At 42.0% G+C, this 27,933-nt stretch overlaps 1 protein-coding gene across 1 annotated transcript in view; it reads left to right on the top strand.

Moving 5' to 3' along the window:
* The first annotated feature begins 8,206 nt into the window (after positions 1-8,206).
* adamts9 (ADAM metallopeptidase with thrombospondin type 1 motif, 9) overlaps positions 8,207-27,933 on the top strand; it is a 43,411-nt gene continuing 23,684 nt past the window's right edge. Inside the window, exons 1-23 of the mRNA XM_085405976.1 lie at positions 8,207-8,617; positions 8,910-9,307; positions 10,599-10,761; positions 13,971-14,308; positions 14,923-15,006; positions 15,087-15,211; positions 15,349-15,389; positions 15,503-15,608; positions 16,549-16,695; positions 17,179-17,320; positions 17,875-17,979; positions 20,251-20,396; positions 20,758-20,939; positions 21,069-21,205; positions 21,550-21,667; positions 21,851-21,946; positions 22,856-23,022; positions 23,198-23,327; positions 24,248-24,374; positions 24,469-24,679; positions 24,800-24,964; positions 25,752-25,913; positions 27,179-27,298. Of these exons, the coding sequence (XP_085262102.1) occupies positions 8,521-8,617; positions 8,910-9,307; positions 10,599-10,761; positions 13,971-14,308; positions 14,923-15,006; positions 15,087-15,211; positions 15,349-15,389; positions 15,503-15,608; positions 16,549-16,695; positions 17,179-17,320; positions 17,875-17,979; positions 20,251-20,396; positions 20,758-20,939; positions 21,069-21,205; positions 21,550-21,667; positions 21,851-21,946; positions 22,856-23,022; positions 23,198-23,327; positions 24,248-24,374; positions 24,469-24,679; positions 24,800-24,964; positions 25,752-25,913; positions 27,179-27,298 (3,507 nt within the window). The 5' untranslated portion in view covers positions 8,207-8,520. The remainder of the gene's footprint in view (positions 8,618-8,909; positions 9,308-10,598; positions 10,762-13,970; positions 14,309-14,922; positions 15,007-15,086; positions 15,212-15,348; positions 15,390-15,502; positions 15,609-16,548; positions 16,696-17,178; positions 17,321-17,874; positions 17,980-20,250; positions 20,397-20,757; positions 20,940-21,068; positions 21,206-21,549; positions 21,668-21,850; positions 21,947-22,855; positions 23,023-23,197; positions 23,328-24,247; positions 24,375-24,468; positions 24,680-24,799; positions 24,965-25,751; positions 25,914-27,178; positions 27,299-27,933) is intronic.

Genomic DNA, 27,933 nt, shown 5'->3' on the forward strand with positions numbered 1-27,933 from the left:
GCCTGTCTGCAACTGTGATGTATGAAACCGTGTATCAACTAGTTAAGTATCTTTTTTTCTTAAATTGCTGTCTGATATAATGCAGATTTCATAGTTAAACCAGTGACTCCAAGCTGCAGTTCCAGAGGCAGCAAAACAACCTCAAACCAAGACTTTTCCACCACCAAGATTCATAATCGGTGTGATTCATAGTTGGTGTCATGTCAAATAAAAAAGTCACCATAAAATGTCAGTTTTACATGTAATTTGTCTCGATATACCGTCTTTATTTTTAGACTCGGCTTCAAAGAAGTTGAAGTGGTGGCCTGAAAGCCAACAATTTCCATCTGATGTTCCTACTTTTTCACATGACTGAAACATTTGTTGTGTGTACTAATACGCAGAGTCACTTTCACATGAGAAAAAGCATTCTCAAACGTGAATAAGACCAAACTACTAAAACTCTTATCATAACACCATAGTTGTCCAGAACCTCCTACTGCAGACTTTACTCTTCACCCTGTGGATGCATCATAATATTGGTGTGAAAGAATGGATTACCTTCTACAAAGACTTAGTGATGAAGTGGTTCTGTTTGCTCACTCCTCTGTAAACAAAAGAGTTCATTAAAGAAAGCTTTTTGGATTTTAAAGGATCACAGAGGTTGGATCCCCTACTGTATGACTATGGTACCTTTTGTCACAGTGCTACACAAGCTGTGCTGCACTACACCTCTGATGACTATCCCCCTCCCCTCTTGAATCTGTGGAGTGATTAATTTGGTCTCTGGCATGAAGTCTATTGTTGCCATTCCACAGAGAGCCAGAGAATCTGGGAAGCATTCTGATTTTGGAGAGACCTGCTGACAGCTGCTGTACGACTTGGGCAGAATCCAGACCTCTATCTTGTGGTCTGTGAAAGCTCCACCAAAGCCTTAATTGCACTTCAGATGTTGAACAATGTTTTCGCTCAAGCTCTCACCCAACATAAACTTGCCTGAGACTATCCTAAAAAGCCCATTTACAGGATCACCTCCCCCTCCCTCCATTCCTCCCTGGTAAAACTCTCAGTGCCTGCTGTCTGCTTTGCTAGTTAAAGAATAAGAGCATGTGACTTAGCTTGAACATGTGCACCCATTTGTGTTTGTGTGCGGTTGCCCGTCTTTGCCTGCAGGTCTTAGGAAGCCATGCGTCTCTGTGTCTGGTTATTTACCAATGTACTGTTGGAAGTCCAAGTAGTCTCATGTTGAAAGATGTAGTAAGTGTGCAGCCACAGAAACCATATTTTTTTCTCCTAGGAATACATCTGTTTCATGGCCTGTGGATTATACTGATGTATATTATGTACAGGCCACAGAAATGGAAGCTCTGAGGTATTTATTTGAGACATTTTTCCATTTTAGAAATCACAAGCACAAACAGACGTATGCAATGGAATCACAAAATATTCAGCAAACAAAATAACTCCTCAAGAAATAGCGATATGTATTTTCTGCCTTGTTGGGCTATGGTAAAACATTGGCTTAATGGATGGCAATGTTTGCCAAGTGGACTTTTTTTGGAGTCCACTGTAATATCTCAAAGACTCCTGAATGAATTCATGTAATGAACACAACCAGCATAATCATGCATGGGTAGTCAGCAGGAGCTTTAAAGAGCTTTTCATACCTATGACTACATGTTATGCCTATACACTATCACCAGGGGGCAGTATAAAGAAAATACATGGATCATTTGATTATTTTGATTATTCAATCAATGCATTGGTTATGCTATGCTATGTGTTGAATTCATACACAGAAAAAAAATAATGTAGAAAAGTGAAGCCAATGCAGAAGTGACATAAAACTGCATTTCAGCTGAAGACCACCAGATGGCGATAGCTGTGGCTGCAAAAATACTTATAAGTCACATATAAGTCTACAAGAAAATGCCTTTCTGTGTCGACCTCTTTAACACTTTCCTGCTAAATTGACAGGGTCAGTCACTCATTTTCGATTATACTGAAAAAATATTTTAGTATGTTTTGTAAATCTTGGTCATACCATGTTTCAAAATGGAGAATTATCTTCATAAGAGAGAGCATGCTTATTGGCTAACTAACTGTCAATCACATCATTGGTGAATGACCATGCCATGTCAAAGTCACATCCATTTTTTGAGAACCAGCGCTCATTTCAAGACTTTCAGAAGCCAGCGGTGATGTCACAGTAGCTATGTCAGTCTGTCCGTATGCAAACAGGTGTGGGATCATGAATTTAGCATCACATGTGTTTTAATGTGAAATATCTCAACAAATATTGGAGTGCTCAACAATACATTTGGTACACAAATTAATTTCCATCTTAAGAAGAACTATGTTTCCTTTAACACTGATTAAAACTTAAGTGATGTAAAGAGGAAAAAAACAGGACAAAAGGAAAGGGAACCCCACCTGACCCACAGCCTGTTCACCCAGCAACCAGCTGACAAGTAATACTGGTTGCCATGCGACCAAACTTTGGACAGTCTCTTCACTCGCATTACTGAACTCATCCTTCATGCTTCATCATGAAAATCTAATTGAAGTCAATTTTGGTGTGCATGCCTATAAATGAATGATCTTGAAATAAAGATTCAGCACTTGGTCTTTTTCACATTCACTACACTACACAGGGATATTGCCTTGTCAAGATCACTGGGCCTGGAAGGTCTGTTGGGTGGGGGCTGAGAGTAAGATCAAGTAAAGGGAGATTTTAAAAGCCAAACAATTAAAGTGTATCTCTTTGAAATCCCAGGCCAGGCTTGGCTACTTCATTCAAGCTTTCCGCCTCCTATCAGCTCTTTATCTGATCTGGAGGGGAAGTGAAGTTTACACTGCTGATAGCTCTTCTGAATGATGCTGCCCGCACACAAATCAGGAAGGGTGACTCTGATGACCTCAGTGACCACCATTCATTGAGAACACGCACACACTACACACGCCCCCAGTTGTAGTAACCGCTTTGTTGAGAATCAAAATCAGCCCACCAAAGATGTTAACCATATGCTGATATTTAAGGTGGAAAAGTAGCTTTTTAATCCATTTTCATAAACGCTGTGTCAACAGTGACTTCAGTAACTCAACTAGCCATTCGTTGAAAAACATAATTATAATTTCTTTTAAATGAATAGCATCTGTAACAATGCAGCAACTGGAACAAGAGTAAATAGCCCTCTGAAGTTGTATTTGCTGTACATAAACATGCTGCCTAAGCACATTTTCTCCCAACTGTTATTACTTACCTGTGATCCAGTGTGCTGTAAAACTGTGTTAAAAAGAATTCTTGGAAAAGAGACTAACTGGAGATAAAAGGGGTGTGTTTAAAAGGGGTTTGTGACCCACAGCTGTCCCTGGGTTGTTATTTGGGATGGTTTTCCAAAAAAGAAAAAAAAAAGAAAAAACGTGCTCCAGCTCCAGTGGAAGGGCTAGGAGGCTCGGGAATTCTTTTAAGTCATGACGTAAAGGTATTCTTAGGAACCTCAAGTGTGGGTCATTACAACCAGTGATCTCAAATGCTAACATTTTACTGACCCCTATGATCATACTAAACTTGTTCATGGTGGATCATCCATCATACAAAATTAGCCCTTACTGGTGCAAATGGGTGGCCAATTGCCATTTCGCCAAGAATGTTGATTTTGTGAAGAGGAAAAAGCCATGATTAAAAAGGCTGGTGTGAATTTATTTAAAGATGTTCTCTATTAAAAAAGAAAGAAAGAAAAAGAAAGAAAGAAAAATAGATTTCACACGCATATGAAATCAACATAATTACAGAAGCAACTGAGCTATTTTCTCCACTTTTATTTGTTTTATTTTGTGTTTTTGAAGATAAGAGATAAGATAAGATAGAACTTTATTAATCCCTCGGGTGGGTTCCTCTGGGAAATTCGATTTCCAAAAAAGCACAGCACCGATAGAAGTTACAGAGTTACAGAATATTATATATATATATACACACACACACACACACACACACACACACACACACACACACACACACACACACACACACACACACACACACACACACATATATAAATACAGAGACAATATAAATAAAATATACGAAGGGGATAAATAGAATAAATAGGAATAAAAAATAAAAATACAAGTGAATTGCACATTTCAAGTATTGAGTCTATTGCACTGTTGACTATTTACAAAAGTATTGCACAAAAGGTATTGCACAGTGAGGTGAAGAGGCACTACAGCTTAGTTGTTCCCCCCTCCTTTGTCCTCCTGTTTCCCCTCCCTCTCCCCTCCAGAGAGGAGTTAAACAGTCTGATGGCGTGTGGGACAAAGGAGTTTTTAAGTCTGTTAGTTCTTGTCTTTGGGAGAAGCAACCTGTCACTGAACAGACTCTTCTGGTTGTTAATGGCCGTGTGCAGAGGATGCCTGGCATTGTCCATAATGTCCATCAGTTTCTTTAATGTCCTTTTCTCTGCCACTGTCACCAGAGTGTCCAGCTTCATGCCGACCACAGAGCTAGCCCTCCTGATCAGTTTCTCCAGCCTGGATGAGTCCTTCTTTGCTGTGCTGCTCCCCCAGCACACCACAGCATAGAAAAGTACTCAAGCAACCACCGACTGGTAAAACATCCTCAGGAGCTTCCTGCAGATGTTAAAAGACCTCAGCCTCCTGAGGAAGTACAGTCGGCTTTGGGCTTTTTTATACAGGTGCTCTGTGTTGCATGACCAGTCCAGTTTATTGTCCACCCACAGCCCGAGGTACTTGTACTTGTTGACCACCTCCACCTCCTCCCCCTCTATCTGAACCGGCAGTGAACCTTCTCTGGACCTCCCGAAGTCCACAACCAGTTCCTTAGTCTTTGAGGTGTTGAGTTGCAGGTGGTTTGTGTGACTCCATGCGACAAAGTTCCTCACCAGACTTCTGTACTCCTCTTCCTGATCATCCCAGATACACCCCATGATGGCTGTGTCGTCTGCAAACTTCTGAATGTGGCATAATTCAGAGTTGTAGCCGAAGTCAGAGGTGTACAGGGTGAAGAGAAGAGGGGACAGCACAGTTCCCTGTGGTGCTCCTGTGCTGCTGACCACAGTGTCAGACGTGATGTCCTTCAGCCTGACGTACTGTGGTCTGTCGGTGAGGTAGTCGGAGATCCAAGCGACCAGGCAGGGGTCCACCTCCATCCTGTTCAGTTTTTCCTGAAGCATACAGGGCCGGATGGTATTAAAGGCACTGGAAAAGTCAAGAAACAGGATCCTGACCGTGCCTTTTCCCCCATCCAGGTGTGAGTGGGCTCTGTGTAGGAGGTACAGGATGGCATCCTCCACTCCGACACCCGCCTTGTATGCAAACTGGAAGACGATCAAAGCAGCCAAACGTGAGTACAGGGACAGGGTGGAACAACAGTTTGACAACCCTCGGAGTATGTGGCAGGGACTAAACACGATCACAGACTTTAGAGGGAAAACCAGCACACCGCAGACCACGGCCTCTCTGTGTGAGGATCTAAACGTATTCTACGCTAGATTCGACACAGCGAACACCATGAGACCGGACAGTGTGCGCACCGCGGATGACGTCAGTGCGCACACTGTGTCTGAGGAGGATGTGCGGAAGTGCTTCAGGAAAGTGAACGCACGCAAAGCTACTGGTCCGGACGGGATTCCCGGCCGCGTCCTCAGGTCATGCGCGGCTCAGCTGGCTGGAGTGTTCACGCACATCTTCAACCTTTCCCTCTCTCTGTCTGTAGTCCCAGCCTGCTTCAAAATGGCCACCATCGTCCCTGTACCCAAATCCTCCACCATCTCCTCATTGAACGACTGGCGACCTGTAGCCCTGACCCCCATCGTAAGCAAATGCTTCGAGAAGCTGGTCAGGGACTTCATCTGCTCTGCACTACCCGACTCACTGGACCCTCTACAGTTCGCATACCGCCACAACAGGTCCACTGATGATGCCATAGCCCTGACACTACACACTGCCCTGTCACACCTGGAGAAGAGAGACACGTATGTGAGGATGCTGTTTGTAGATTACAGCTCAGCATTCAATACCATCGTTCCCTCGAAGCTGGACAGGAAACTGCAGGATCTAGGACTGAGCAGCTCCCTCTGCAGCTGGATCCTTAGCTTCCTGTCTGACAGACGCCAGGTGGTCAGACTGGGCAGCATCACCTCATCCCCCATCACACTGAACACTGGTGCTCCACAGGGGTGTGTACTGAGCCCTCTCCTGTACTCACTCTACACCTACGACTGCACAGCCACTAACAGCTCCAACATCATTGTGAAGTTTGCGGACGGCACTACAGTGGTGGGTCTTATCACTAACGGTGATGAGACGGCTTACAGGGAGGAGGTCAGCGCCCTGACCCACTGGTGTCAAGACAACCATCTCACCCTCAACGTCGCAAAGACAAAGGAGTTGATAGTGGACTTCCGGAGGTGCAGAGAAGTACACACCCCCATCACCATCAACGGCGCTGCTGTGGAGAGAGTGAGCAGCTTCCGGTTCCTTGGCGTACACCTGGCTGAGGATCTTACGTGGTCAGTACACACAAACAAAACAGTGAAGAAGGCCCAGCAGCGCCTCTTCTTTCTCAGGAGACTGAAAAGATTCGGCATGAGCCCCCGCATCCTCAGGACCTTCTATCACTGTGCCATTGAGAGCATCCTCACTGGATGCATCACCACCTGGTATGGCAACAGCACCGCCTACAACTGCAAAGCTCTCCAGCGAGTAGTGCGGTGCTCTGAACGGATAATTGGAGGTGAGCTTCCCTCCCTCCAAGACATCTACAGGAAGCGCTGCCTGAGGAAAGCGGGGAGGATCATCAAGGACTCCAGTCACCCCAGCCATAAACTGTTCAGACTGCTTCCATCAGGAAGGAGGTTCTGCAGCATCCGGTCCCGTACCAGCAGACTGAGAGACAGCTTTTTCCATCAGGCCATCAGACTGCTGAACACGTCATAGACACCTCAGCTTCACTACTGGAACTTCAACATTATGCACTCCACACTGTATATAAATGCCACTTGTTTTGCACATATTCAACTCTGTATATTTTATATATTTTATTATTATTATTATTATTATTATTTTATTTTATTTTTTTACTATTTAATTTGTAAAAATGTGTGTATACACACACACACACACACACACACACACACACACACACACACACACACAGGAAAATATTTAGTATACACATCCAGAAATGCATACACTATTATATATTGTACATATATTTATTAGTTTCAGGTTGGCCATTCTTGTATTTTGCTCGTTTGTGTTGTTGTGTTTGCACATCTCTGTTGCTTGTGGGGCTCGCACACAAGAATTTCACTCGCATGTGCTGTGCCAGTGTGCCTGCACATGTGATGTGACAATAAAAAGTGATTTGATTTGATTTGATTTGATTTGATTTGAACTGTAGTGGGTCCTGGGCATGTTGTACCTGTGGTCGGAGGAGGTTGAGGAAGAGCCGCTCTAGAGTCTTCTGAACAACACAGGCATTCTATATGAGGTGCTTAATTTCAGCTATGCACCCGCACACCCAATGTTTCATGTATAGCCTCATTCCAGGCCACGTGTGTTGATTGCACACAACAAATGAGCTGTGAAGTCATATGCCAGCTGCAAGCAGTTATCACCACATAAGGTTATGTGGGCTGGGAAGCATGCACAGATGCCTTCAATCAAATGAGTCTAAATGGAGTAATCTACCTGAGTATATGTCAGAATCCAGATTATGCACTACAGTAACGCCCGAGTAATTTTGTTAAAGTATCTTTCTGGAATATCTCCCTGAGAGATGACTGACCCAGATTTTTCAAGACTACCCTAATGAAACCATTACCACTGTCCTCAGACAATACCTTTTCCATCACCTACTTAAGACCTAAAGCAATGGCTGTATACGGCTGTATACGGTTGCCAGTTTGAATTTTGTCACTCTGTGATCCCGTGAACTTCTAAGTATACAGCTAAGATTATCTCATTTGCCCCCAGGGCAGGCATTTCCTATATGGGCCCCACCTCACTGTCATAGTCACCGATCTGCTGCGCATCTGTCCACCCCTCTGAAACGTGATTAACTCAACAATAAAAGTCGGTATGTCACTTTGTGTCACGATGCAAATTTGCAGCTGGATTGCGCAACACGTTGTCTACACGTTATGTCAGATTAGTTGGGCAGCTCTCTCTGAGTATAGGTGGTATAGATTGAAACAACACAACTGATAATATTATATTAGACTGATCCCGCCCCTCTAAGCTAGGGAGAGTTGGTTCACGGGCAAGCGGAGCCCATCGCAGTTGAGTGTTGGAGCAGCCCACTCCTCTCTGCAGTATGCATGTTCGTCAGGGAATCCGCGACGCGCTCACGTCCCAGCAGTGTACTTCATCGGCCAGAGACCATCAACTCAAGAGTCTAGGATAATAAAATTGGATGTGGCAGGCGGACCGGAGGCGGAAAGCCCGGAGTTACCGCAGGAATACAGTACTACTAAGGGAATACAGGCTGGCTCTCTCCTCTGAACGTGGACAATCATGCATGTGCTCTTCTGGGGCTTGGGGTTCCTACTATTCCCTGATTTCTTGAATGTAGTCGCATCTACGGGGACATTGCTTTTGAATTCAAGCACGGGTAAAGTATTTTGCTGTGACAACCCCCGCATTTCTTAAAATTTCTCATGCAGCTGTTTTCTAACACTGACGGCAGAGAATGAATGAGTTTTGAATTCAGTCAAGCGAATGACTTGCAGCGTTTAGATGCCTGAAGTTCACTGACTATCGTTTTCTGACTAAAACAACAGATTTTCAAGACAGAAACAACTTTGATAGAATAATAATCCTTAAACCTTTTTACCCACTGATTTATAATGTAAGTAGACTGTTTTTTTAAACCACATTTACATTCTTCTACCTTTATTCCACAGTAAACGAGGAGATCGGCGCTTATGAGGTTGTAACACCGGTGCGAGTGAATGAAGCCGGTGACAAGTTTCCAACCAGTGTGCACTTCAAAAGGAAAAGGCGAAGTTTGGATGAGGGCACAGGCAATAGCACGGATCACTGGGCCTCGCCGAATATCCACTACAGGATATCTGCTTTCGGACAGGACTATCACCTCAACCTGACATTGGATTCGGGATTTATCGCACCTCTCTACACTGTGACAATACTTGGAGTAGCCCGAGGAGAGAACGTAACGGATTTTGCAGCAGATGAGAGAGAGGAGGAGGAGGAGGACACGGAGTTAAGGCACTGCTTTTACAAAGGACAAGTAAATGCATATGCAGAGCACGCCGCAGTCATCAGTCTGTGCTCTGGACTGGTGAGTTTTTACGCGCGGTTGTACTCGTCGTGCGCGTGATCATTTTACATTCACTTTACTTCTGCAGCATGAGGGCATAAAAAGTTGTGTACGTGTTTTGGAGACTTTTGAGTGAAGCTGTAGTTGATTTAAGAAAAAATAAATAAAACTTTGAAAATTGTTCAAAATTGTATTCGTGGTAGGATCATGTAGTGGGGCGCATCCAGAAAGTAAGTAACTGATCATTTACCGAGAATCTCGGTTGTGGCTTGCTGCAAAGAGCCCAAGTCGGCTGACTGCACTCAGGTTTACTCCACATTTGTGTCTCTTTCTGGTCCACCGGTAGTCGGTGACGTCTTTAAGACGAAGTTGTTCCAGCTCCCAGGCTTCCTAAAGAGGGAGTCCTGATGAGTGATGCTTTGTAGTGGAGGAAAAGTGCACTCAGAGGAGTTTATACATAGAAACCACAGTGAGGTGACAGACAAGAGTAATAAGCCAGCTTTGTTCCCAAATGACAAATCAAACATAAAATGCTTTGAATCCTCTGCTCTGCAGGGAACTTTTGTGGGGCTGAGCTGACATTTATGAAGCATATATTATTATTTATCCAAAACCTCCATCCTAAAACAGGCAATGCTGCCTTTCATTGCAGTACATTCTAAAATAACTTATTGTAGTGAGATCCTCTTTTGTCTTGCCAGACAAAAGTTCAAGTGCAGGCCTTTGCAGAGTAATAGAAACAAAATGTAAGCAGAACAAACAGCATCAAATACTAATACACATAGCCAAATCATTTTTTCCTTATGATATACCATATATATATTTTACCATTGATTATCTGGGAGTAGAAACATATGGCAAGCAAACATTATACCAACCTTACCCCTCAAGCTTTCATGATGGTTCTCCATATGTGTGCTTTACTGTCCACGAATCTTATCTGGAACATCCTAGACCTCTAAGTTAACCAACTCATGCTAAACATGCCAAACGCATACAAGGTTTGCAGCATACTTGCCAAGAACATACAGTCTTAGTGTTTTCCTGATAGACATCAACGGTCTCACATTTAGACCTTTCCTCTGTTATAACATGAATGCAAATGTACTTTGTTTTTACCACTGAAAGCTGCTATGTCTGTGTTTTGCTTATTTTTTTACATTCCTACGTTAAGTACAAACTGGTATGTGATCTGCACAGAGCTCAATACTAAAAGATCCTCGAGATATAGATTATTCTCCTTGGTTTTATAAGCACTTAGAGAATATAGATAGCTGTAGCCTAACTCCTATGTGTCTTCTCTGTTACCCAGCTCGGCACTTTCAGGTCTCCAGAAGGGGAGTATTTTGTGGAGCCCCTTCACAGCTATCAAGGAGAACACTATGAAGAGGAACACACAAAACCTCATATTGTATACAGGAAAAGTGCACCGAAGAAACAGACCACTGAGGAGACCTCAGCTTGTGACACTTCAGGTACGGTACATTATATGATGAGTAAGCATGTATGCCATTAGGATATATAACAGACACGGCTCTGTACCTAAAACGTCAGATCCAGACCTTGCTACTGAGGTGCTGTGTTTGACCAGTCAGCTGACCTAAATATCTGCTCTAGTAAACCCTCACCCAGTGTCCTCTTTCTATCAAAACGGCATACTTCTGCTGCTGAGCATGGACCTCCCAGTGTCTAGAAACAGTATATATTGGTTAGATGTAATTGGTTAATGCACATCTTAGTGCTTTAGTGCGACAGGGGACAGAGTGATTAGGCAATTTTGACATTTGTGTGCCACTATGTACATGGGACCTTTAAATTGGTTTGCGCAGATATAATCACTCAAATTTAAAGTCTCCACTATCAGCTGTAACAGGAACCAATTATATAATAGTCAGTGAGCTATTACAGTAATTGTACTAAGGCCCTCTAGGATGATATGCTGCTTATCTGGTTAATGCAAGCACAACTTTTCAATTGGTGGGAGGGGCCTCTTTTTCCTTTCATTTGCTTTTTTTTTTCTTATTGTATGGAGTTGAATTCCATACATAAAACTATATCGTTGTGGCGCACTGAAGAAGAATAGTTCATTTCTGACAGCAAAAATGGGTCCAAGCTTTTCCTCCTGTGCTTGTCAGGCGGTTGAAGTTTTATGACAAATTAATGCTAGCTGGGAATACTCAGTTTGACAGGGGGATTGTGCACACATGCACAAACACATACACTTTGTGAGGCAGCGAGCAGAGGAGAGGAGACAAAGTAGACTAAGATTTCAGTGTTGATACTGAAGATCACACCTAATCCAAACCACACAGGTATATATTAGTAGCTAACCTTGTCTTTTGAATGGGAACTTCTCAGAATCTCTGTTAGCTGAAGTTTGGTCTGTTTCCATGTCTTTTTCCTGCCATGTGATGGTATGTGTCTCTGACCATCGAGCACCCTCAACATAAACCTTTACTGAGGAAAAATGTATCCCTCATCCTTCATGCTAATGTATTTATATTAGCATAACCATAGCTGTGTAGCTAACCACTGCATAGTTTATATGTCACTGCTCTTTAGTCCTCCATAGACAGCAGAGTTTGAACATTTAGGTTTTTTGTTTTTTTTTTAAAAACTACCTTAATAAGAATCTGGCTCATCATTTCTAGATTGGAACTAGCAACATAACTTCCTGCTAACTTCTAACGTCACTAAACCTTGTAAATCCTCTTTTTTTTAGTGAATTATTTTTATTGGAGCTGTACTGTTTTTAACTTTCAGTGATGCCTCAGTGTTGGGTTGATTTTGGGAACCGAAGGAATGCCTGGACTCATAAATGACTGTATATATTTTGTACATATATTATTTATTGCAATTACAGCTTGAATTTCTTTTGGCACCAATGTGGAACAGTACTTAAATTTTATTGTAGTACTGTAGAAAGTATGACTGTGCAATGACCATAAAGAGTTAAAGTGAACCCGAATGGCAGGGTTAGGGTTAGAAAAAAAACCCCACCATCAAACTAATAATGCAACTGATTAAATATTAAAGTAATTAAAGTTCTATATCTAAATAAAAAATACATTCTGCCATAAATAGGCTACAGTCAGAGATGTAATGACAAGATTAAAGTATAGTATGAAACTATCCTGGCTTGCATGTCATGCTATAGCCTGCACAGTGCAGTACCCACAGCTGCAGTACAGTAATGAGGAGGTTTTCCAGCTCTCGCACAAGAAGAATCATTTGGAAGCTCACACTTATATCGCCTCATCTCAGTTTACTGGCTGAACTTCCTGTTGACTCTTGTACTTCCTCTGCTCCTTTGATAAGAAAGTTGGTAGACCTACTTCCATGAAGATGTAGTGTAAATTTTTACATAAGTGATGGCAACTTGAAACGGTAAAATAATCAAAACTAAAAGCAATAAATATGGAAATCATTTGTCTTTGTGTGCTGGAGATCCTTCTGAAGATGCTTGCTCTCACTCCATTTGAGTGATTGTTTGTGTTTTCATTTTAGCCTCAAGTGACATAAATGAGACTAAACGCTATTCTGGACACGATTCATTCAGCCTTGCACAAAGTGCTATTGAATCTGTAGACCATTCTTTTTATTTTGAACTGAGAATGGAGACACAACACACACACACAAACAATGTACTTTTGATTTGATCAAAATCAGTAAAAAAAAAAAAAAGAAGATAAAAGACAATAAGGAATTAGAAAACGGGCAGGGACAAAATATGAATTTAATATTTAATCATTCACACTGCATAAAATGCCAAAAGGCTTCAAACTTCTTTGGCTGTTGCATTTGACCAGCCTTCAGCTTGCACACAGATTGATCCCTGATTGACTGCAGTGAGCTGACTATGACCGCTCATGCAAATGTGTTTTTTGTTAGAGTGGTGTATGAAAGTTATCCAGTGGTAGCCTTCAGTTTATCCAATGTGACATACCAAAAAGAAGCTGTTACTAGCCACTCCAACAGACTACAGTTTTTAACTATACAAACAAAGATGGAGCTAAGGATGCTGTAAACATATCATACAAGAAAAGACTTTTAACATGATATTTTACAAAATACTTCTCAGTTGAATGTGAAAAAAATATACATGGATTACATTTCTTTCTTGCGGGTGTTTAGGAACGGCAAATTGATCTTTAGCACTCTTCATTAATCATCCCTCATAAATGGTGACACATTGGTAATGGTCTAGTAAGGATGATCTGAAAACAAAAAGACTCAGCAGTTCAGCAGATGTTATCTAAGGACATAAAACCTTTCCAGAGTTAAAGAAAAATGCTTCCCAGTTGTTGGATTGTTCTCGTTTGATGTGTGCACAGCAATTTGTGTACTCTTTTTATGGCTGGGTTCCAGGTTTACCTTGCCTGAACTCTTTGCCCTCTTTTCCTCCCTTTTCTGAGAGAAAAAAAAGGCACTTCAGGCAATGTTCATTTGTCAGCAAACTCTTTTCAGTGGAGGGGGGAGCTTATTTTGACAATATCCACTTCCAGATCTCATATAGCTCCATCATTTAAAAGTTAAACGTGACTTCAGCTTAATAGCAAACACATCTTCTTGACAAAGAATGAATTATTCCTTGCCTTGTTTGAGCGAATATGCTTCCAGTCTTCTCAGGCCTGCACTCTTGTATATTTACATTTGCTCCATTTCTTTTGGCTTCTCATTCTAGGACACAAACACAGACATAAGAGACACAAGGTGAAAAGAAGGCCAGCGGCTGGGGTCAGCACTGTGATTAAAGCAGTCCCTGTGGTCAGTACTGGTGTATTCAATGACCTGGAGTCACTGAGCGCTGGCCTGGCCAGCAATGCTTTGCTCAGATCACAGCATGGCAGTGCTAGCGCTAGACCGTCAAATGATAGCAGCGGTGACTCAGGACCTCACAGGAGATCAAAGCGCTTCCTCTCCTACCCGCGCTTTGTTGAAGTTATGCTGGTGGCCGACAGCAAAATGGTGGAGCATCACGGCAGCAACCTACAGCACTACATACTCACGTTAATGTCTATAGTAAGTTCTGATCTCTATGTTTGGTTGGTAGAAATCTTTTGCGCAGATATGGACAGAGTAGGACATCTTCGTGCACACTGATGCACTAAATGTACACACGTGTTCCTCTTTGCTGTTTGCTGTTTGTGCTGCAAGTCAGTCAGCCTTTGGAGGAGAGTTGAGGGAGGTAAAAGGGCACCTTAGGGCAGGAGTAAACAACATTTTCAAACGGCTCGGGGGAAGAGAGGGCAGCTTGAGGGATAGCCTGCCTGACAGCTTTGATGAATGTTAAAAAATAGGCTCAGGTATGTTACTTAGGCTGCATACTCTCGACCACTTCAAACACCAGTTTCTGCCTGCATCTGGGGCTGAACTGAAAGTCCTGGGGAGGCAGCGATGACCCATATTCTAGTCTGGGGAAAGGCTGACTTGTCCACAGGGGCTCAAGCTGTTATCATGCTGATCCTTCAATCAAACAAAATCTCTGGTACTTGCTTGAAACTGCAAGTAAGCAGCCCATAAAACCACTAGCACTAAATATACAATGTCACATCCAATCTGGCTCAACTTAATTTAAACATTGATTTTCTCTTTAGGTTTGAGGTCACGTTTTGTGTCTTTGTTGTTTTTTTCAGGTGTCTTCCATATACAAGGACCCCAGCATTGGAAACCTGATTAACATTGTGATTGTAAAGTTAGTTATAATAAACAACGAGCTGGTAAGAATACTTAATTTGCTTCCACGCCACAACATGGTGCACGTTCCTATAATTTATTATTTTTTCTGTGTCCTTCTCAGGATGGTCCAGTTATTTCATTTAATGCACAGACCACTTTAAAGAACTTCTGCATCTGGCAGCAGAGTCAGAACGTCCTGGATGATAACCACCACTCCCATCACGACACTGCCATCCTAATCACCAGGTGCAAGAGGAATTGTGGAAGCTTTCATTTTTCAAAATGCAAATATTCCGTGAACCAAAAATGTAGAGGGATCCTGACAAAATTCTAAAATGTAGACTAACAATGACCGAGATCAATTATCTTTGTTTTCACCACAGGCAGGACATCTGTAGAGCGAGGGATAAGTGTGACACCTTAGGTAAATGCATATTTGTTCTTTTTCTTTTTTTTGTAACAGAGTGATACAAATTATAGTAGAAATGTACATTAAATAAATACAAAAGAAAATGAACTGAGCTTCTTCTTATTCAGGACTTGCAGAGTTGGGGACCGTGTGTGATCCCTACAGGAGCTGCAGCATCAGTGAGGACAATGGACTCAGTACTGCATTCACCATTGCCCACGAACTTGGACATGTGTAAGAGCAGCTGACATTTTTCCACTGATTTGTTTTTTCATCAGTCATAAATACTTGGTTTTGTTCTTAGTTACACATCACTAGAGCTTCAGAACACTTTCTAGGAATTTATAACAGCTGATACCATAAATTCTGCACATCTGGATAAAAAAATGTATCCCTGCTTTTCATTTTGAGAGCAAAAAAATCTGTAACCTGGATTCTCAGAATTGAATTTAAACCACTTCTTGGTTTCCTTTGCCCTTCAGCAAACTCTCCACTGTCCAAAGTCCTGAGTAAGCGTTCTACTCTGGAGACTGTTACAGACTTTAATAGTCCTCATCTCAAACAAATGCTCCTTTTCTTATTATTGGGTTGCATGTTTATCTGCATCAGGCTGGGGCAGCATGCTTGATGACTGATTTGCGACAAAGCTCGGTGTTGTAGGCGGACAGCTTAGCAACAAGGAGTGTGATGCCGTACCTGTCCACCATCGACCGGGAGCACATTTGTTTACCCTGCAGGAGCTTGAATGCTTCACTTATTCTTCTCTCAGTTTTCATATAATTTAATATCTTTCTATCCAGTCTTGCCACAGGCAGGCAATACAAATGCTGTGCATTATTTTGTATAGCAACCTTGAATGAGTTTCCCAAAGCCAATAAGATGGTGACAGTAGAAAAATAGAATTGCTGTTTAGATGTTGCTGAAGAAATGAAGTACAGTCAAACACAACACAAATTGCTATTTGTCACTGCCACTTTGTGAAGCACAATAAAACATATCAAGAAGTTGACGTCCTGCCAAGAAGCAATAACCACACTGGCAAAACAGAGCCATGCAGGGCCATGGAAGTACAGCTAGTGGGGACATTTGAAAATGCTCTATTTGTTGCTTGTTAATATAAATAGCTTTTTTTTTTTTTTATGCCTGAACATGTTTTTTTCCTCTATTCTTCCAGGTTCAACATGCCTCACGATGACAGTAACAAGTGTAAGGAGGATGGAGTAAAGATTCAACAACATGTGATGGCTCCCACACTTAATTACAACACAAACCCTTGGATGTGGTCCAAGTGTAGCAGGAAGTACATCACAGAGTTCCTTGAGTATGTCATACTGTTGTCTTCATCATTGTTCCAAACATGCATGGGGAATAGAACTGGGAAAACGTAGCAAAAATGACCCCCTAAAACCTGGCTAAATATTCTTTAATAACTGTGCAGGTTTACACAAACACACACACGCCAACACACACAGTGCATTGGTAGCCACAGTCAAACTGTCATCATTTCTCAGGGCTGTTGCACCCTCTGGTCTCGTCTCTCGTACACACTGAGAAAGACCCAGAACTCTTGGAGTAATAATATTTAATGACCTACCTCCAAAGCAATGCATAGTATCCCTCCATCCTTGACTTCCTGAGTTCCCCACCACTTACCACATATAGCTAGTTCAACACAAGACGTTTTTCAAGATGTTTTTGTGCAGAAAAATAACCACTCCAGCTGTACTGAGTGTGCTTTCTGTCTGTTTGTTTCTCTTGTTTTTATCCCTTTTCTTTAAGTCATTTTATTTTTATTTCTTAATAGCACAGGATATGGTGAGTGCTTGCTCGATGAGCCCGTTTCTAGACCGTACGCTCTCTCGCAGCAGCTGCCCGGGCGGATATACAATGTCAATAAACAGTGTGAATTGATATTTGGGCCGGGAACGCAGGTGTGCCCTTATATGGTAAGCGGACTCGGTGTGCAAATCTGAACTGTCATGTTGCACGTGGGGGTCTCAGAGGGGAGCGGAGGGAGTTGAGATTCAGTGCAGCAGAGGTTCTCGGATGACTCTGAAGCCTTTAAAGTCACTTGCCACGTTTAACATGTTCTCTTCTGAAACACAAGCAAAGTGAAGCCAGATTTAATTTGAATTTAAGTTAAAAAAGTGACATTTCAGTTTAATAATACAGAAATGTCTTTAAATATGTGACACTATAGTTTCTTGGCTTGTGGTTTTCACTCAGTCTAAAAGGTCACGCAGGCTTAGAAATACCTGGCAAATGAAATTGTTGATGCAGCAAATTTAGTGTAGGGAGGCATATTGTTTGATAGAATGTGCTAAATTGGAAGTCTGCTGGCTTGAGTCCATGCTGTATATTAATGGAGTTGTTTACAGTCAGGGAAATAAACATGACATTTATGAGCCATAGCTTGTTCTTTTAGTTTATTTTTTTTCCTGGAATCCCAGCATTGACTCTTAATGTGTGTGTGTGTGTGTGTGTGTTCGTGTGTTCTCAGACCCAGTGTCGAAGACTATGGTGCACAAGTCCAGAGGGCGCCCAGCGGGGCTGCAGGACTCAGCACATGCCGTGGGCAGATGGCACCGACTGTTCACCTGGAAAGGTAAGAGTAATGCTGATAGTGTAATGCATTAGTGTGTAAATGGTAAAGGAGAAGACCCTTGAACTGATTTTAATTAAGCCGGAAGCTTGGGGATAATTAAGTAAGGGGTGGAATGCCATATTTTAATCACTTCAGTTCGGCTGAAGGTGGCGATTTAAGCCCACCACAAGAAAAAAAGTCCATGAACCTTAGCATTGCCTAGTGTTGGTGGCCAGGAAGAGGGGACGTTATACACTGAAAAAAAGGCCATGTTGGATTTACTCGATTCAATAGTGGACATTGGTTGCACACAAATGTTTTGCTTTGGCAGAAACTTAAACAATTGTGTTCAATCAACACAACTTTTTCATATTCAATAAACTTGTGCATTTTGTGTTCATAAAACACGATTGAAACATGTTTAGATGAAGTAAGTTGAGCTCTTGGAATATTTTAATCCTTCACAATTTTGTCATTGTATTTCAACACTATTAAATAACATTTACCCCAATACTACTTGCTCATTTAAATACTACATGTTGTCTTCATATTACATAATGTTCAACAAAGTCTAGAGTCTGGTTAACATAAAAATTTAATGGATCTACAACAACTAACATCCTATCTTTATCCTGGTTGCAGGGGGCTGGGAAATAACCCTGAATTGTTAGGCAGGGTACACCCTAGAAAACTCACAAGTCTGTCACAAACAACCATTTGCACTTACATTGACAGGTAATTTAGAATCATCAATTAACCTAACTCTACCAACTGCACGACTTTTAACTGTGGGAAGAAACCAGAATACCCTGAGAGAAACCAGTGCAAACTAGCCAGATTGTGGATTTGAACCCAGGATCTTCTTACTGTAAAGCAACAGCACTAACCACCATGCCACCAATCCAGACTTAACAAAAGTAGGAAAGCTATGATTTCAAGGCTTGATGCAGAATTTTTTTGTACGTTTTTGTCCTTGACAGGTTAATCCACAATAAATAGCAATAGCATGCACGTGGTGTGTCGTAGTTGTCTGCCTCTTATAACGCCAGTGATTTTCCTACAGTTTGACATCTCGTGCGATCTTGTGAATTTCATGAGTTCAGCAACTAACCACTCTTACTAGATTGTATCATGTCCTCTCAACAAGGACAAATTAAGTTGTTGAATTTCGTACAGATCCTTCATGATTTAATTACGTTCATAGAAGCATGTAATTATTGTGTTTAAATTACAAGTTAATTTAAACATGTAATTTTGTTTTTAATGTAACAAACACCCAATTTCCTTTTTTCAGTATACCAAAAAAAGTAAAAAGAAAAATCTTGCTATTGTTGGTTTTAAATATTCCTTTTTAGTTGGATTTATTAAATGTTTTCTTATGTCATTTGTAATATTTGAGGGAAACACTGGCAGGTTATCTCAACATAATGGACGATAATTTGTTGTGCAAAATGACAAAACAAGACTTGCCAAAAGTCAAGTTTCCACTGACACATGTAAACTCTTGTTACTAGTAAATGAGTGGTGGAAAGCTATGAATGATGCTTACTCTGCCTGAGCTTATAATGAGAACTTTTGCACTGACTTCCTGCTTCCTGTCACTAAGACTGAGACATGAAAGCACCATGGACCAGCCGAACTACACCTCCAGGTCCCAAGACCTGCAGATGCACACATACACAGGCACACACTTGTTTTCATATCTTAGTGAGTACATCTAATTGACATAATGGTTTCCCTAGCAACTTACCCTAACCCTACCATCAAAATCGAATGTCTAACCCTAAGCCTTAGCGTAAACCTCACCATAACTTTATTGTAATCCTAACACTAAAACCACATTTTGAGCCTCAAAAATGCATTAAAACTTGTGGGGACGGGCATGTTGTCCCCATAAGTCCCTGTTGGTCCCCACAAGAATAGTAGCATGCCAATTTTCTGTCTAAACATGTACACTCACACACACAGACAAGCTGAAACCTTTTGGTGTTTGTCTCATCTCTTGTCATGCCAGCGCACACCACACTAATGACTAAAATGAAGTCTGTTTTTTTAACAGTATAAAATGATCCTTCTGTTTGGAGCTGAGATATATTTATTGACTGTAAAGGTGACATTTTCTTGTCCTCTCTCCAGCCAGACACAGTTGTGAATTTTTTTTTTCCCAGTTCCAAATTTCTCCCAGATTAGCTTTAAAGCACAGAAGAGCAGATGGATGTGTTGGCATTTCTTTTTGTTATCTTCTCTTCACTCATCTCTCCTTTACTTTTCCCCTTTGTTCCTCTCTTGCAGCACTGCAAACATGGGCTGTGTATAGCCAAAGAGCACGATGCCTCACCTGTTGAGGGAGCGTGGGGAGTCTGGAGTCCTTTTGGCACCTGTTCGCGGACATGCGGCGGAGGCATAAAGATTGCCATGCGCGAATGCAACCGACCCGTGTGAGCAGCCCGTTCCTTTGTAGTCACGCATGCCTATTGGACCTTGTCTCCAAAGTCAGTGTTCCATAGATCAAACCTCCTTAAGGGAATTCTTTCCATAGCTAATGCTCATCAAAACAGGCTCTCTGATGGCATATCTTACAGGATTGTTTCCTGGTAAATATGGAGATCAGTCAGTCTTCCTGAATAATGGACGAATAGAAAAGAGTAGAGCGTGTGGATAAGTTGGAAATTAAAAACTAACAACAGGCTGAGCAAAGAGAGGGAAATTGATAAACTGATAAGTGTCCTCTGAGAAAAGGTGCTTAACACAAGGGAATGATTCGGTTTTACTGCTTTTATCCCACGTTTTCACTCTCAGGCCCAGAAATGGAGGAACGTACTGTGTTGGTCGCCGGATGAAGTTTCGTTCCTGCAACTCTGAGCCCTGCTCCAAGCAGAAGAAGGACTTCAGGGAGGAACAGTGTGCTGCTTTTGACGGCAGGCACTTTAACATCAACGGTCTACCTCCAAATGTTCGCTGGGTGCCCAAGTACAGCGGAAGTGAGAATAGTTTTTTTCACATCACAGTGGCATCTTAATACTTACTTCATGAATAACAGCCATAATGTAAGCTTTGCATTTATTTGAGTCACCATGAAATAATTATCTGTATTCTATCTCCTGTGTCAGTTCTGATGAAGGACAGATGTAAGCTGTTCTGCAGGGTTGCAGGCAGCACAGCCTACTATCAGCTCAGGGACAGGGTCATTGACGGCACGCCATGTGGACCCGATACCAACGACATCTGTGTCCAGGGCCTGTGCAGAGTGAGCTTTCTAATTCTGTTCATTTAGCAGCAGCGGTTCATGGTTATTTGTAATAATAGCAGAGCAGGGACCATTCTTGAACAGTAACAGTGTTTAGTGGATAAAATAGTAAGCACCTACATTACTAACATAACGCGTGATCTCCAAACCACGCACAGTTTTCAATATATTCCAGCTCAGACAATGGGATTTTTATATTCATAGATGCACTAAAGTTAAGCTAAAATGTGTCTCAAAAGAATCAATTACATATTTGCTATGATTTAGTGATTTTCTAATAAAGTCCTTTAATTAAAAATCCTTAATTTTCTTATTGTGTATTTCCTACTTCCCGTACTGAGCAGCAGGCGGGCTGTGATCACGTACTCAACTCTAAAGCCAGGAGGGACAAATGTGGCGTATGTGGAGGCGATAACTCTTCCTGCAAAACTGTAGCAGGCACCTTCAACATTGTACGCTATGGTGAGTAACAACCTCTTTTATTACCCCCATCAGTCTCCATTTCAGTACATATAAATGGTAATAGCTGTTGTGGCAGTTATTATATTGCTTACACACCTCAGCAGAAAAGCATCGATGGATGGGTTCACTTGTTAGTGCATTTACAGACCTGGGTGCGCTAATGCGCTGCATATGTATTTGCAGGCTATAACGAAGTGGTGCGAATACCAAGTGGTGCTACAAACATAGATGTGCGTCAACACAGTTACTCAGGGAAACCGGAGGATGACAACTACCTCGGTAAGACAGCCAACAATTGTTAATACTTCGATTGTATTTTTACATTTCCAGTCGTGCTGTTTGAAGTCATTTCTGGAGGAATGCGCTGTTAAAAAGATGTGTGTTTATGAGATGTGCTTGAGTGTTTATGAGAAGGACAGCGTTCAGCCTTCAGTGTAAAGCCGGGCACTGCATAACTGCCGTAGATTTTGCAAATACTATGCATGCAAATCCATTAAATGCCTGCGGGTACCAATCCAGCAAGGTCCCTTAGTTTAAAAGCTTTAGTACTTGCTCTAAGGCTCTGTCTCAGCCTGTTCGTACCACTGACCTACTCATGTTTTTTGTGCTCGTGTGTTGTTTTTATTGTGTGCATGTCCTTGATGCAAACTTCTGAACATAGTGTCATCCTTAACTGTGTGTTTCAGTGTTTCTATATATTGGGACAACCCAAAGCGGATTGATTGTTTTTTTTGTCTGTGTGCGTGTGCAATAAATGCCACTCTCCACAACCATATTAGTGTAATGTGTGAAATGGCGAGGAAAGTAAAGGCAGGAAATTAGCTCCATAATCGCATTAGGGTGAACGAGTGCAGAAGACTGACTGTTGAACAGAACAGGGTGCCCCTGGATGGGACTTCTTCGGGAACAGAGGATTATTTTAGCCCAATAAGGCTTTACTGTTACCCACTGTGTGTGCCTTACTGTAAATGAACATTTTAAGCCACTGTGTTTTCTAAGCTGCTCTGCTGCGCGCAGAAATAAGTTCATGTTTGTGCAGGTTCCTGCCATAAACAGTGATTTGCACAAATTAATTCACCTTTATGCATATTTTTCTTTTAAATAAGCTAATAAATCAAAACTAGCTTGAGTTTACACAAACTCTTTTCAGTGTGATGAAGCCAACTAACTGTTTCTGCCTCCCTGTAGCCATATCAAATAGCCGCGGAGAGTTCCTGCTTAACGGGGAGTTTGTGGTTAGCATGTTCAAAAGGGAAATCAAAGTAGGAAATGCCATCATCGAGTACAGCGGTTCCGACCATGTCATTGAGAGGATCAACTGTACTGACCGCATAGAAGAGGAGATCGTTATCCAGGTAAGCTGTCCTTATCATGACAATTTGGTATCTTTTGCAGGAGATGTGAAGATAGAAGATGGTGATTTAATAGAAGAGAGGAATGCAGAATCATAAATCCTTCTACAGACTTGATCTTTCAAATTTACAATTGTAAGGTTGTGTAATGTATATCACATTGCCTGCTTTTTCCCAGGTGCTTTCTGTGGGGAACCTTTACAACCCAGATGTCAGGTATTCCTTTAACATTCCCATAGAGGATAAGCCTCAACAGTTCTTCTGGGATGCTTATGGGCCCTGGCAGGAGTGTAGTCGTCTGTGCCAAGGTGAGGGGGAGGCACATGTGGTTTGCAGGGTGAGATGATGGGAAAGGTGAATGATAAACTGTGTGGTCAGAGTAAAAATGAGATGGGATGGAGATGGAATGAAGGAAGAAGAACATTTAGAAAATGCTGAGCAGGAGACCCAGGAGATGGAGGATGCTGTAGTTACCATTAAACATGGTCATTGTAGGCATTTAGCCTTTGTACAAGTGATTAAATATCAGTTTTACACTATGCCGTGGCACATCTGCTTGGCATGACTGTGGAGAGGTCAGAGTACGTGGGTGTGCGGAGGAAGATTGCAAGCAAACTCGAAAACCTGTTATGTGTGTTACAAGTCAATTTTTTTTCTGTTTAAGAATGCCTTTCTCCACTTTTTGACACCACCCTGCTTCAGCAACTGAAGGGAAACCAATAACTCCACAGTTCACAGCAGGATAAACATCTAGCATATAACACATTAAGCTCTCATAGCGTTCAGCTGCAAAACTTGGTAACATGAGGTGCTGATCTATTGCCACATTAAGGTTCATATCGTGCTGTAATTTTACACAAAGGCCAAAGTGAGGTGTACACACTTTTCACGCTGGCATTTATTGCACTCCCGACGATGAGCCATATTTTACTTGAGCCAGATGGTGCATCAACCCAGATAACTACTTGCAGGTCGGGCAGTAAAAAGTCACTTTCATCTCAGGATAAAGTTATGAAACCCGAGATTGTAACTCAAGCTTGAGATTCTGTTTACATCTTTGTAAATTTCTTATTAGTTATAAAACAGATCTCTTTATTTAAATGACACAGCTTTTCTTCAATTTCCTTTGCCATTTTGACTCATGTTTGATTTATTTTTTGTTATAGTGTGTTGCCAAGATGTTTTAGAGTGGCTGTCACTTAGAACCTCAATATTTGTACCCTCACAGGAGAGCGCAAGCGGAAGATTCTCTGTAGCAGAGAATCGGACAGGGTGGTGGTGTCAGACCAGAGGTGCCACGGCACAGCGAGACCTGCTGTCATCACTGAGCCATGCAACACTGAATGTGAACTTAGGTTTGCATCATCACTCTAAACCATTTGATCCATCTGACTGACACTTTATTTGGTCTTTGCAGTGCAAAGATTTACCCACTTGTTCTTTACGCAGATGGCACGTTGCTCGAAAAAGTGAGTGTACAGCCCAGTGCGGCCAAGGATATCGTACCCTGGAAATATACTGTGCTAAAATCAACCGTGCAGACGGCAAGACCCAGAAGGTTGATGACCGCTACTGTAGCGGTCAGCGCAAACCTGATGACAAGGAAGGCTGTCACGGAGACTGTAACCCGGGTGGTTGGGAGTACTCATCCTGGTCGGAGGTACGAACTCTGTTGGAAGTCTGGGGATTTGTTTGTCTGCACTGACCAGATGTTTGTCCAAGTTTATCTCGGGTTGTGTATGTGTTTACACTTGCTGATGCTCAAATGTTTGTGCTGCAGTGCTCCAAGAGCTGCGGTGGAGGAACCCGCCGTCGAGGGGCAGTGTGTCGAAAGGCAGCTGAGGCTGGTGGCGATGAGAGCAAATGCAGTCAAAGGGACAAGCTGACCGTCCAACCCTGCAATGAATTCCTCTGTCCGCAGTGGAAGACTGGAGACTGGTCTGAGGTCAGTTTAGCAATTACTGTATTGTCTTTGCGTTTAGAAGAAAATAAGACCCCAGGGGTATGTGCGCTGCACTCTCTGCACCTTTGGTGGCTTGCTCTGGGGCCGACAGTTTCAAGTGAAGAAAATAAGACTTTTACCTAAGTAGTTAAAGTGGACACCTTTTCAAGCTGCAGATGTATGTGTTTTTGTGTTTCTGTGCAGGTTTTCAACTCGCTCAGTGATTTGTTTGTGAGATTTTTAGACGAGTATGTGTCTAGGGCTACTCAACGTAAAGAATAACAGACTTCTTTGTAAATGCTGGAGTATTAAAGCAGCGGTGATCTGGGTCAAATGTCAAATCCCAGTGCTGATTGTGAATGTCTCAGCTTTAGGAGAGTTACTCCCCTCCTTCCACTCCAAATGAGTGTTGGGTAAGAGGTGATTGCAGGGTGAAATCGTTCTTAAACTGCTGCACAGTTTACACATCATAGAGCAAGGAGCTTGCAAAGCTGTGGGCTGCATTCCGGGAATTTTTCAGATCTCCCGTGTGGTGTTGCCAGAACCCGTATGCTGTAATATATACATATGGACTGTACTCGCACATAAATAAACACACTCACACTTTTTTTGTTTTTGCGGCTAGGGGCTTTCTAATGTGCATATACTGCTTTACATAAAACCAAGAGAACTTCCTCTATCATGAATCTGAATACTTGTAACTGCTCATTTCTTGTACTAATTTAGCGATTAACTATGTACGCAATTCATGGCGTTATAACCTGTAACATTTATTTATTTATTTTTTTAGTGCCTTGTGACATGTGGTAAAGGCTACAAGCATCGCCAGACGTGGTGTCAGTTTGGTGAGGACCGTCTACATGATCGCTTTTGTGGGTCGTCTAAACCTGAGTCAGTGCAGACGTGCCAACAGCAGGAGTGTGCCGCTTGGCAGGTTGGACCTTGGGGACAGGTGAGTCACCCCTGTATTTATGATTTGTGCAGCATTCAGTACACAGTGCTCGATTGTTTTTGTTCAAAGCTGTAAGAAGTCGGGTCATTTATCAGGTCATTATAGAAAGTAAACCCCAACAATCAGACGACTCCCTATGAGCAAGCACTTGGCGACACTGGGAAGGAAAAACTCCCTTTTAACAGGAAAAAAAGACCCTCCGACAGGACCAGGCTCAGTGAGGGGCGGCCATCTGCCACAACTGGTTGGTAGTGAGGGACGGCAGACAGGAAAAAAGACGAGCTAAATATAAAGGAAGATATGGTAACTGACTGTGGTTGGTTCTATCTATCTCAAGGGTTCCATGTAAAATGGAAAATTTTATTTGCATACTGACATGAGTAAATCTTTTCATTTAAAGAAGACATAATCTATCTTTAATCAATCAGTTTGGTTGAATAATTTTTATAGTTCTATAGCAGATCTTTTTTTCCAAGGCATTTAAAAGAGTATGCTGTATATATAGATTTAGAGCCACTGCTTTCATACTTGCATACATGCAATATGAAAGTCTACCCAGTTGATGGGTCACAGCTCAGCAAGAGAAATTTGCTATTACTTCTCTGATGAATTGGTCTCTAATGTAAATCATCGGGTGGATACACAGACAAGCTACGCTCGTTATTTAGCACTGAACTCTCTGCTGTTTAGAGTCACAGGACATGTCATGAAAATGAAGATACAAAAGCAATGGACAGTCTTCATAGCAGTGTTCCCAGAAAGCCCGTTATATATCTGTGTGCGCACCCATTCTCATTTGTGTACGTGTGCAGAACAGAACACCCAAAAATGCGAGCTATTTTGTGCCCCTCGTCAGAGGATGTGCACATTTTAAGGTATATTTGAAGTGGTTTAATGAAGCATGATCAAATGGTAGCTGAAGTTGCCGCCACACAAGTTTGACCCCGTTTCACTGAAGGCAGTGAGCCAGAAGAAAGCGCGGGATAGTACCCTCTGACTGAGCTGCAGTGGGAAAGCGGCCAGTCCAATGTATATGAATATCCTCATGTATGATTTTTGTTAGAAGACCTTTTTCTAAAGTGAGCTAACATTTTTTCTATATGCTCTATATACTCATGTGTGCAGGGGTTGCTCTGGTGGCTCCAACAAAACATCTGTTTTTTGCTTGCCTTTCTTGTCTTTTTCTCAGTTTTCTTTTTGGCTGACTGTTGCAAATGTTTTCCCATCACGCCTCCTTTGTTTCTTTTTTCTCTCTTTGAACCCAGTGCACTACCTCTTGTGGGCCAGGCTACCAGATGCGAGCAGTGAAGTGCGTGGTGGGCTCTTATGGTGCCGTCATGGACGACACCGAATGTAACGCAGCCACGCGACCCACTGACACCCAGGTAAGAGGTCTTATCGTCCTTTCTTTTCCCCCACAATCTGCTTATCATCTCCTCACTCTGAGAGCATTTTTTTTGCTCCGTGGTTGAGTGTGAAGGAAGAAGATGCACGCTTGTACTGAAAATGTACACAAAAAACCTGGCATTTCATTTCCACCTGGTCTCAATAAAAGCTGTCCCGCCTGCTCCAAATGCAGAGGGAAGTTTACCAGCCTCACTATCCCACCATAAAGACAAAACTCTGAGACAGAATCCCTAATATGTTTCTCTTGAAAACAATTTCACTTGTGTCATCTAGCTGACACTTGAAATGTTTGGCAGAAGCAATGATTGCGTTAAGCCTGGGGCACATGAGAAGGAGGTGACATGCACAAACACTTGCGAGACTGCACTAAATTCGAGTTTTTCTCTGTAATTTTTACTAGAGATGGCACGATACCACTTTTTTATGTCCGATACCGATATCATAAATTTGGATATCTGCCGATACCGATATGAATCCGATATAGTGTTTTTTAATCAACAAAACTGTTTTTTAAATATCTTGCTGCATTTTGTATAAGTTCATACTCAAGTTTAAAACAACAACTACACTAAAGCTATTCTGTTATACCTGTATGCAAAAAAAAATATTTCAT

This window comes from Rhamphochromis longiceps, linkage group LG5 (genome assembly GCF_057381845.1).
Source record: "Rhamphochromis longiceps isolate RC_006_pf linkage group LG5, R_longiceps_female_GT1.1, whole genome shotgun sequence".
NCBI classification, from domain to species: Eukaryota; Metazoa; Chordata; class Actinopteri; order Cichliformes; family Cichlidae; genus Rhamphochromis; species Rhamphochromis longiceps.